We start from the raw sequence: 10,922 nt of genomic DNA, 5'->3' as shown, positions 1-10,922 counted from the left end.
CTGTGTGGGGACCAGCACTCAAGCCCTCTTCTGTCCTCCAGGGCACCCCGCCTCCTCTCCTGTCAACTCCTCTTCCTTCAAGGCCCCACACAAGCTACACTGACTGCAGGGGGAGCACTGCTACGGCCATCTCCCTGCTAGAGCAAAGCTCCCAGAGGGCAGGGGCCTATCAATCACACAGGGTCTGACCACACAGGCACCAAAAAAGTAAACTAGACACCAAGATGTGATGGATCAGGTGTGAATGACAGTGGCATCTGGGGATGGTGTGCGAGTATCACCTCTCTCCACGAGGGTCTAGTACACTGGTTGTGTACCCTGGAGCCAGACCTGGGTCCTTTCTCCCCATTACCAGCTGGGCAAGCTGGGGAGGAGCGTGCTCTGGGCTGAGATTTCCCATCTGTAGCAGGAGGCGAGTGAGGGGCCTCACACAATGCACAGTGGGGTCTCTCGGAGCTGGTGGGTAGACAACAGGTGCAGCAGGCCCCGCCCACTGTCTGTTTCTTTGGCCATCCCAGGTGGAGGGTCACAAACTCCACCCTCAGAAGTGCTGACAGACAAGAGTCCTCTTGTGCAAATATAAAGAGGTTTATTCATTCTGTCATTAGGATACAAAATAGAACATGTAAAAGGCCTTCCCACTGACCCCACAGTTCAGTGTGAACACCGAGCGCTCGTCCAGGGAAGGCTGCCATGCATGGTATGGCTCTCCGTGAAGGCAGCCGGCTTGAGCCAGCCTCAGGTCTCGAACATGGTGCAGCTGGTGCACAGCACTTTCTCGTACATGTCACTGCAGCTGCGACAGCGTCAGGGAGGGGAGAGAAAAGCTGCTGTCAGGGGCTGAATTGTGTCCACCAGTCCCCACCATTCAAACACGTCAAAGTCCTAACCCAGAACACTTCAGGACAAGACCTTATCTGGAGACAGGATGACTGCCGGCAGAATCAGTCTAGATGATGGCACTGATGTAGGGGCCCTAAGGCAACACGACCAGCATCCTAAAAAGACTACCACGTGAAGAGAAGGACACAGAGAAGGAAGACGTGAAGCTACAGGGAGCGGGCAGCTGTCTACAGGGAACACCAAAGATAACAGTAGACGCCAGGAGAGGTCAGGACAGGTTTCCCATCACAGCCCCAGAAGGAACCAGCCCTGCCAGCACCTTCCTCTCAGACTTCCGGTCTCCAAAGCCGTGTGGCAGTACCTCCCTGCTGTCTAAGCCACCTGGTCTGCGAACTCAGGTACAGCAGCCCTAGCTGATTCCCACTGCCAACCAATTTACATGGAGCCCAACCTGGGTTTCCAGTAGGATAGAAGCTCTCCAAAGAAACCTCCAGATGACCTGCCAGAATTCACCAAACCACAGTGGTCTACACTGAAGCACATCAAACAGTGCTTTCTTCTGATGTATCAAGACTAAGGGTAGGGCCGGGCATGGTGGCTCACGCCTGTAACCTCAGCACCTTGGGAGGCCGAGGCCGGAGGATCACCTAAGGTCAGGAGTTTGAGACCAGCCTGGCCAACATGGTGAAACCCCATCTCTACTAAGAATACAAAAATTAGCCGGGCGTGCTGGTGCACACCTGTAATCCTAGCTACTTGGGAGGCTGAGACAGGAAAATTGCTTGAACACAGGAGGCAGAGGTTGCAGTGAATCAAGATCACGCCACTGCACTCCAGCCTAGATGACAGAGTGAGACTCTGTCTCAGAAAAAAAAAAAAAGCTCTAAGGGTAAAGGTGAGAGAAACCAGCAAAACACAGGGAGAAAGTGATGAAGAGAGACGTTGCGAGGAAACAAGACCGGCAATGGCTATCCCAAACACGATAGGACCATGGAGTCAACAAGGCAGCCAGAACTGCTTGCCACCCGGTGTTGCAGAGTTTGCCAATAGTACTGTGGGTATGCCGGGAAGACAGCCCCTTCCCTGCCACCAGAAGCCAGCTGGAGAGCCCTGCAGAGGATGGGCAGGATGCCCTGCAGATGATTCCTAACCTGGATGGGGTGCGTTACCCCACTCCTGCCCATGTTGAAGCCATGGGAGCCAACCACAGGCACGCGGCGCTTCTCCCTGGTGCTGCCCACCCTCTGCCCAGGCCTCGCCATCTCCAATGAGTCAGGCCTCTGCCCTGACTGAAGAAAGGCTCGAGACAAAGGACTCGAGATGTAACATGTGGTTTCTATTTTAGATGGACAATTTCAGACACTGTTTGGACTAAGCTTGCTTTGGGTCTACAGAGCCAGTTCCACATGTGTCCGGATGAAGTCATCTTTCTCAAGGGGCAGGGCAAACAGGCTCCACACTGTCCACTCCCACCCACCAGCTCAGTGGCCCCTGTGGTGAGAACGCCCCTCCCCACCTTAGGAGTAAGGACAGGATCCAGCCAGCTGCAGCAAACCCACCCACAAATGGGAGACTATGCAAACATTCCACTTCCTGCCCGAGAGGGTCTACAACCAAACAGCATGCATGACTGTGGCGAAGCTGCAGTGTGCACCTGTGTCACCAACCAGGGGCTTCTCAGACAGTGAGGAGGACCGGGAGGGGGTGCTCAAAGGCCAGAGGAGGAGGAGGTGGGGGCGCTCAAAGACCAGAACAGGAAGCGGCTGAAGACAGGGACCGGAGCTGGATACACAGCAGGTGATCTGTGAGGTTGAGCTTTCCCTTAGAGAGGATTACTACCACTAAAGTTGGGCCAAGCATCTATTGCCACCATGTCCCGTTAGGCAATGCCAGATGGCACTGCATCAGGTGCCACACATGTGGGAGCTCTGGGCCCTTCCCAACATGGGTGACCCACCCGTCCCCCGTCACAGCTTGCTGGGGTTACGGGACCTCAGCAGCTCCAGGGACTGAAGTACTTACTCCACGAGGCCACACAGGGTACAGGCCACAGAGCCACAGCCCCAGCAGGTGCGCACACACCGCCCGCACAGGGCTCGCTCACACTGGCTGCAGACGGCCTTCCCATCTACGGCTCGCACACATGAGGAGCAGGCGATGGACACTATCCCGGATGGGTCTGTGAGGAAGAAATGCCATGCTGTCAGCCTGCAAGGAGACGGGAGTTTCCGGGACTGCTGGGCTACCTGCCTCCATGTACACCTGAGGGCAGAGGGCTCCGACCTGCTTACCCCATCCTCACCCACACTGGGTCCTTCTGACAACCCAGAAGCCTGGCACAGTGCACAGGACCCCGTTTCACTAGCGAGATCCAACGTGAGACATGCTGCAGGTGACTCCAAGTTCAGTGCTCCTTCCCTCACCAGGTCCCTCTGCTACCTGCTGGAAGGATCATTCTTCCCCTGCTGCTTGTCGAACTCCATGTGTCCCATCTGGGTCTCAAAGTGTGGCCCACTGCCTTACTGGTTAACCAAGAGGTGCCTGAGCTCCTCCCAGACACACCAACCAGCCTTGAGGTAGGGTCGGGGACTGCATTTCTAACCAGCAACACAGGTGATGCTCTGAGACCCACACTCCACACTGCACAGGGATGGGAGCGGCGTGTTTCCAGCCATGTGGGACCATTCCAGGGGGCTGCACGCGGAAAGCAGATGGGATACCCAGTCTCTGCTGCTTTTCTGGCCCAGTAGTTAGAAACTATTTAATCACTTCCAGTCTTGAATGTGAGACCTCCTGATAACAGGAGCCTTCTGAGCCAGAAGGCCAAGCTCTAGGTCAGACTCCTGCTTCCCCAGGGAGGAAAAGCCTGAGCTTGCAAATGAAGAAAAGTGCCTGTGCCACCACCTGCTCTCAGTGCCACAGCCACGAAGGGCTGCTGGTGCCACTCACCAGCTTCGGAGGCCTGCCCAAGGCTCCTGATCAGGCGGCCGTCTGGTCCAATCAGCATCTGCCCACGTGCAGCCCTCGGCGCCCCTGTAGGGCCAGGCTTTGGGGACTCTGGCAGGTGAACGACGGCACAGCCTTCATCCCACACATGGTCCAGGTAGGCCTGGGCCCCGAGGAAGAGGAGTCGCTTGGTCTTCTCTGGGGGAAGACAAATCATTCTCACATCCTTCACTGTGTACCAACGAAGCCCCTGCATGGCCACTTAGTCTTTCCAGCCTCACATGAACCCCATCGTCCTCCTGTGTGCCCTCTGTCACCCAGTGACCCCAGCCTGTGTTGTGCCCTGGCGAGCTGGGTCCTGCTCTGCCTCTGAGAATGCTCGTGCCTCCCTTCCTTACCTGGCTTAGTTGTCATCTCCTCCAGGAAGGCTCAGGCCCTGCAGCCCCACCTGTGCCTGATGCAAGGGTTCCCTCTCCTATCACTCTGCTCACTTTCGGCAACTCACGGCCGGCCTTGCCTCACTGAGCTTGTTCCCCTTTCTCCCTTTTCTGCTTCCCCAGCACTCCTCACCTGGAAAGCAGGCTCTGTGGAATGCACAGAGGGAGCTCTGCACTGTGGAGCACTAATTCACAAAGCTTGTCACTGCCAAGGAAGCAGCCAGAAGCTTGGAGCTGGGCCTGCAGCCTCTGGCCAGCGCACACCCCCTTCGCCTGCTACAGAGTTGCTGGCAAGACAAGCATCCCAGAACCTTCCAGATCTCGTTCTAGAATACCCACCCATCCCTGGGAGCAGTGATTTTCCATCAGGCCACAGTTCAGTCACTGGGGGAGGTTCCAAAAATCAGATGCCCAGGACCAGACCCAGAAATGCTTTGTTTTTGCTTTTTTTTTCCCACCTCATTATAACACAGTAAAGGCAGAGATCCCAGAAACTCTATGTGGCTTTACATGAAATGGGCAGCAATAATAGTGGGTAACTCAAATGGAGTAGCTGATGCCAGCCCACAACACCCTGCACCTCTTCCTCCTGGCCCCCCATACCTTCCCCCATCTATAATGGGAAAGGAATGGGACAGACATGTGGTGAGGCTAATCCTTGTCCTTAAGGCCTTGTGGACAATTCGAGGTTAAGAGATCAGGGTGACAGCTGTGGCCTGGAATTTGGAAACTGTCACACAGTTCAAAGTAGGTGTCCTGCATTTACCTACTTTGTAAAGAGTAAAGAGCCAGACTGAGCCAGGCCCGGTTTCCATCTTCCTTTCTTGCCTGCACAGTGTTTGAATTTTTCAACTGTCCTGAGAGGGCAGGCGCCTGCAGTCCAGCCACAGTTCCCATGGCATCATTCCTCTTAACTCCGCATGGCCCGGGATAGCACTCGCTTGCACAGCCCTAGCACACTGGAGACACGGCACACAGGAACCTCGGGAGGAAGCGTCTTTCCTTCATCCCCAAGGCACAAGCGGCACCAGACAAATCACACCCCCCGGGTCATCCTCTAACGGCTCTACAGGTGCAGACCTTGTGCCCCAACCACTAGGCAAGGTAAGCTCCACTTTGCACCTGCCCCAGGGTATTAATCATCCCAGTCAGAGTGATGATCAATAAGACCAACACGCCTGAAATCCAAGGGAGAAAGCCAGAGAAGGCCTGGGAGCTCACTGCCCTCACATCCCACCCAGAACTGGACATTCCAGCCACACGGAGTCCTACTTCGCTCTCCTGCTGCCTGGCTTCTGCCTCGGCCTCTTCCGTCCCTGCCTCTGCCTGGCTAACTCGCACTCTCCCCACAGGATTCGGCTCAGACTCTGTTCTTCCGAGAAGCCTTCCATGCCGTCCCTGCAGGTGCGACTGCACAAACCTGTGCCTGCCCGGATCACCTGTGGCGATTCCTTCTCCTGCTGGTCTCCCCAACTAGGTTGGGGAGCTCCCGGGAGACGGGACACATCTGTCTTGCCCGCCTTTGGTCTCCCAGGACAGCCGCAGTGCCTGGCAGGGGCGGCGCGCTCCATGAATACCTCTTGGGTCAGGAGGGGCACTCTTCAGGTTAACTCCATGCAGGACGCCCCGCTCCCCGACCTCTCCCAGGGCATCCTGCACGGGACAGTCCTGAAGAAGCACCAGGCAGCTGCCGCTCACTGAGGGGCGGCGACTAACTGGGATCGTGGAAGAGGGCACGGGGACTAAGGGCAGCGACCCTCTTCTTTCAGGTTGTTGGACAAGGTGGGTGAACGCTGGGGTCCTCACATCCCCCTCACTGACTCCAGCCCTGGGCGTGGCCAGCTTGTGTAACCGCGGCCAGAAAGCAGGGCCCTCGAGCCCCCCGCTCAGGCCTCAGAGGAGACACTGAGGCCCGGCCCGTTCCAGGCCCCGACGCAGTGGACCCTCGGCAGCCCTTCCGGCACTCACCGAAGACCTCCTGCGAGTAGCGCTCGGCACACACGCCGCGGCTCACCTCCCTCTGGCCCACGCGGACCTTGAGCTGTAGCGGGGCCGCGTCCGCGAAAGGGCAGCCCCGCTTGGGCATTGCCTCGGGGCCGGGAGCTACGCAGCCCCCCGGCCGCCAGCCCCTTACCAACGACGCAGTGACGTCACAGCCGCGCGCCCATCCGCGGGCGTGAGCGGGTTTGAGGCAGAGGAAGCGACGCGGCGCGTGATAGGCTGCGGGTGAAGTGGGGGGCGGGGCTCCTGCGCGGAGCGGCGCGGGATAGGCGGAGGACGAGATCGGGGGTGGGACTCATATGCCGGTGTACTGGATTCGACCGCGCGGGAAAGGCCAGGGGCCAGGTTGAGGATCAGGGTGGGCGGGTCTGTGGGAGGGATTTGTGCGCACGCGGCTCAGGATAGGCGGGAGGACAGTCTAGGGGCGGGGTTCCTATGCAGTGCGAAGCGAGGTAGGCTGGGAACCAGGTCAGGGGCGGCATTCGGCTGCGCGGGAAGAGCCAGCGGGTGAAGCCGAGGGTCAGGACGGTGCAGCAAGGGCGGTGCGTTTAAGGGGCGGAGCTTGTGCATCGGGGGCGGGCCTCGTTTGAGGATCGGCGTGGGAAACGCCAGGGCGACGTCGGAGCGGGTCTAGTTTGAGGAACGGCGCGGGATTGGCCAGGGGACGGCCGGGTCGGTGGCGGGATTCCTGTCAGCTTTTGTTTGATGCCTAAACAGTAGACACTGGTTATAGTTCCTCATTTACTTCTCCGAAGTTAAGGGGCAGTCCGCTTTTTCCTAGCTCTTTTTTCCTTTTAGAGACAGGGTCTCGCTCTGTCACCCAGACTGGAGTGCTGTGGTAGTCTCGGCTCACTGCAGCCTCCGCCTTCCGGGCTCAGGCGATCCTCCCTCCTCTGCCTCCCGGGTAGCTGGGACCGCAGGCGCGCGCCTCCGCGCTCCGCTTTTCGGTTTTGGGTAGGAACGGGGTTTCGCTCTGTTGCCTCGGCTGGTCTAGCTCCTCGCTGTGGCGGTCCCCGCCTTCCGGAAGTAAAGGCGTGTGGGGGCTGCGCTCCGAGGGCCGCGTGCGGCTGCCGAGCGCCCCCGGGCGGGGGTGTGTGGAAAATGTTCTTGCACAGCGGGGTCGTCTGACTTGGGGTCCCCAGGCCGCGCGGTGCACCCGCGTCGTCCCTTCTCCGGGGTTCTGCTCACCAGAGGCGGCTCTCCCCTGCCCGGCGGGTGCAGAACCGACGCGTCCTGTGGCGTGGGCTTCACCTTGGACTATGTTCTCCTCGCGGCTCGGTCGGCGCCGCCTCCCGTGTGAGGAGCTGACGCCTGGAACCCTGCAAACCCATCCCGCGTGACACCCGCGGCGCAGCTGCCCGCACCCCCTCGGAGGCAGCGCACTCCTCCCTGGCCACGGGTGGCCGAAGCCCCACCAGCCTCCAGGTCAGATGTCCTTGGTGGGGGGCGGGATCCAGCATTCTCGGCTCTTCCTTGCCACTTCGCCGGCATAATGGAGAATTCCTTCTGCTTTAGGGAAATGACTTGAAAGTTGCTCAGTTGGAGTCACGTGTGACTAAACACACATTTGGTTTATCCCAGAAATAGATGAAATTCTCAGAGAGGAGGATTCTTTTCAATCTCATAGATCGTGGGGATTTCTAAAGATTTCCCTGTGTTCAGACTTCAGACTACCCTAGGGTCGCATCACCATCGTGGACAGATACAGAACCTCGGGCAGGTTGTGGAGCGGGGCTGTCCCCCGGGCCGTATGCCGGTTCCTCAGAGGCTGCTGGGCAGGACTCTGCTGCTTCAACAAACTTGCCTGGCTAACACCACCCGCTCGCCCTTGAATGCCTTCCTGGGCGAAGCCATGAACCCTCCAGGGTTAAGCCCCAATTTTGGGGCTCACCTGCCCTGCGTCAGATGGATACTTAACTTGTAAAGAAACTGGTAGCTGTCCAAAGTGCTAGGAAAAAGGAAAATTCATTAAACAAAATCATTGTCATAATTTTCCTCTAATCGGTCTTGAGGTTTCTTCTGGAGAGTGGCTGTAAACTTTGGCCCTGCCCTGACGGGGCTCTGGGGCCGGTGGGCGTGGGGTTAGTGTGCCCTCGTGGGATGCCTCCTGACCCTGGCTGATGGCCTCAGGCCTGCGTATCCAGCTGTGCTGGCATTCCTCTCACCAGCAGCTTGCTTCTAGGCCTTGGCAGGCAGCCTGTGGCTTTTGTCTGAGCCGTGATCAGTTCATTGCTATCATGATGGCCTCTCTGGGAGATCCCTGACCAGGAGGAGAGTGAGGTTTGGGTGCGAGGGTCAGGTGAGAGCTGGAGGAGGCAGCGCAGCAGAACACATGAAACCGCAGAGTGGGTGTGTGACTCACGGGGCTGGAGGGAGGAGGCAGCGTTCCTCACAGGCCAGCGGGAAGGGGGAGCCTTGGGGAACAGGCAGGCCCAGCCAGAGGATGGGGAGCGAGCCAGTGGCCTGTGCACCAAATCTGTATTGGGGTCCAGGGTGTTACCCAAGCGCATTTCCTGTGGGGTGTGGTTTCGAGCCAGCAGGCGTCAGCTTCATGGTATCTTGCTGTGACTGGGTGGTGGTCACTGTGGCATGTCTGCACAGTCCGTGAGGGGTGTGGGGGTCAGGGGCCGAGTCCAGTAGGTTGTATCCAGGTGTCCTATAGGGAGCTGGTCACCAGCAAGCAGGTGTATAAAGCAGAGATCTGGGTGGACCACCCTGGGGAACTGGGAGGAGGTGAGGAGCTAGAAACTGTGTCAAGAATGACTGAGCTAGGCCGGGCGCGGTGGCTCAAGCCTGTAATCCCAGCTTTGGGAGGTCGAGATGGGCGGATCACGAGGTCAGGAGATCGAGACCATCCTGGCTAACACGGTGAAACCCCATCTCTACTAAAAAAATATAAAAAACTAGCCAGGCGAGGTGGCGGGCGCCTATAGTCCCAGCTACTCAGGAGGCTGAGGCAGGAAAATGGTGTAAACCCGGGAGGCGGAACTTGCAGTGAGCTGAGATCCGGCCACTGCACTCCAGCCTGGGTGACAGAGCGAGACTCCGGCTCAAAAAAAAAAAAAAAAAAAAAAGAATGACTGAGCCCTGCTTCTGTACCAGAAAGTCCAACTTTTCTTCCTAATGGATGCCATTCTGAATAAATCTTATCATAAAACGATAATAATTCACTACAATTATCACTAATTTGTCTTTTACCCATGTATTCAACAGAGACCACTCTGACCCCATCTACACTGGGGCTGTGTTATTGATACAAAGTGGAGAGAGCCCCTTACCATAAGCACTCAGACCCTCCAAACATCTGCTACTGAAAAGAAGGGAGTGGAGACCCGAATGATTGGCCTGGCTGTCTGCACTAACCCACCGCTCAGTCGCCAGAGCCTCTTGGCTCTGGTCCACGTGGAAGTGAGTTGGTGCTGGGGGAGAAGTATTTCCCCTCTGCGTTAGTGTCTTTTTACCCTGTGAAACGCCTGCCAGGATTCCATCCCGAGAGGGAGGAAAACGATGACAATTAGTGTTCTGGTGGAAGATTTAGCACCTACTACAAAACAGAGGTTTGAACACCTATTTTGCAGCTCTCAAATTTCTATTTAAATGACTTGACTTTGACGGCCCGGTGCAGATACCAGGGCCCAGTGGAGAAAGCCCTCAGCCCCCTCTCCCCAGGAGCTTACCCCTGCCTCGAGGCTCCCTTTTTGTCTCTCTTGCTATGTTATGAAAGGAGAGCATCTGGGAACACTCAAAGGCTGACTTCTGCCTGTGTGTCCCACCCTATCCCAAGGTGGCTGTGCTGCTGAGGGACTCAGGCCTGAGGAAGCAAGTGCCCGTGGCCTGGGGCAGGGCCATGCAGTTGCATGGCTTTCCTGTCACTCAGGTCACTGAGGGCTGTTCTTGGCACTGTCTAGAAAAGTTGCTTGAATCCCTGGAGTCACAGTAATCTCATAACCCAGCCTATGCCCCCGGGCCCCTGCCGTGTGAGTAGAGCCTGCTGAACTTCCCGTGCTAGTGAGACCGGCTGACAGCCACAGTGCTCAAAAGTCAGGGTCTAACCCCACCAGCCTGGCCTTTCTGTAGGATTCCCTGTCTTTGAAAGGATACTGGAACGGCAGTTGTTTTTCTAAACTTACTCCGAATTCTGAGCCACCGCACCTGGCCTAAATATGTTTTTTTAAAACTAAACACACTGGTGTGGTGGCTCCCGCCTGTAATCCCAGCACTTTGGGAGGCTGAGGCGGGCGGATCATGAGGTCAGGCGTTCGAGACCAGCCTGGCTAACATGGTGAAACCCCGTCCCTATTAAAAATACAAAAATTAGCTGGGCGTGGTGGCAGGCGCCTATAATCCCAGCTACTCGGGAGGCTGAGGGAGGATAATCGTTTGAACCTGGGAGGCAGAGGTTGTGGTGAGCTGAGATTGTGCCACTGCACTCCAGCCTGGGTGACAGAGCAAGACTGCATCTCAAAACAAAACAAAACAAATAAACAAAAAAACCATATTTAATTCACTTGGTCTCTTATATGGGCTTGTTCTATTTAATTTTCTGAGTAAACACAAGGCTTGGCTTTGTGACCCAAAAAAGATGGGCAGCTCTTAGGAAGCTGCATCGTCCAGACTCCTGTCACAGTGAATTGTTGTCTTTCAGTGTTTAAAAGCAATAAAGACAAAGTCAAATCAAACATGTAATGACTGCTC

The 10,922-nt window shown here is 56.8% G+C and overlaps 1 protein-coding gene and 1 long non-coding RNA gene across 3 annotated transcripts; one reads left to right on the top strand and one right to left on the bottom strand.

Moving 5' to 3' along the window:
- Positions 1–569: 569 nt before the first annotated feature.
- On the bottom strand, positions 570–6,372 carry SIVA1 (SIVA1 apoptosis inducing factor). Of its 2 annotated transcripts, NM_001261325.1 has the most exon segments (4): positions 574–796; positions 2,866–3,022; positions 3,793–3,987; positions 6,195–6,369. In NM_001261325.1, coding segments are annotated over 4 exon segments (528 nt in total). In that variant the 5' UTR covers positions 6,313–6,369; the 3' UTR covers positions 574–738.
- Positions 6,373–6,678: 306 nt separating this feature from the next.
- LOC144330467 (uncharacterized) lies at positions 6,679–10,906 on the top strand. The gene is made up of 2 exons (XR_013396646.1): positions 6,679–7,062; positions 10,625–10,906. It is a non-coding gene; the product is annotated as an uncharacterized LOC144330467 (long non-coding RNA).
- Positions 10,907–10,922: the final 16 nt, after the last annotated feature.

Source organism: Macaca mulatta, chromosome 7 (genome assembly GCF_049350105.2).
Source record: "Macaca mulatta isolate MMU2019108-1 chromosome 7, T2T-MMU8v2.0, whole genome shotgun sequence".
NCBI lineage: Eukaryota > Metazoa > Chordata > Mammalia > Primates > Cercopithecidae > Macaca > Macaca mulatta.
The sequence above is the reverse complement of the archived record's forward strand: the minus strand, read 5'-3'. Positions and strand labels throughout refer to the sequence as shown.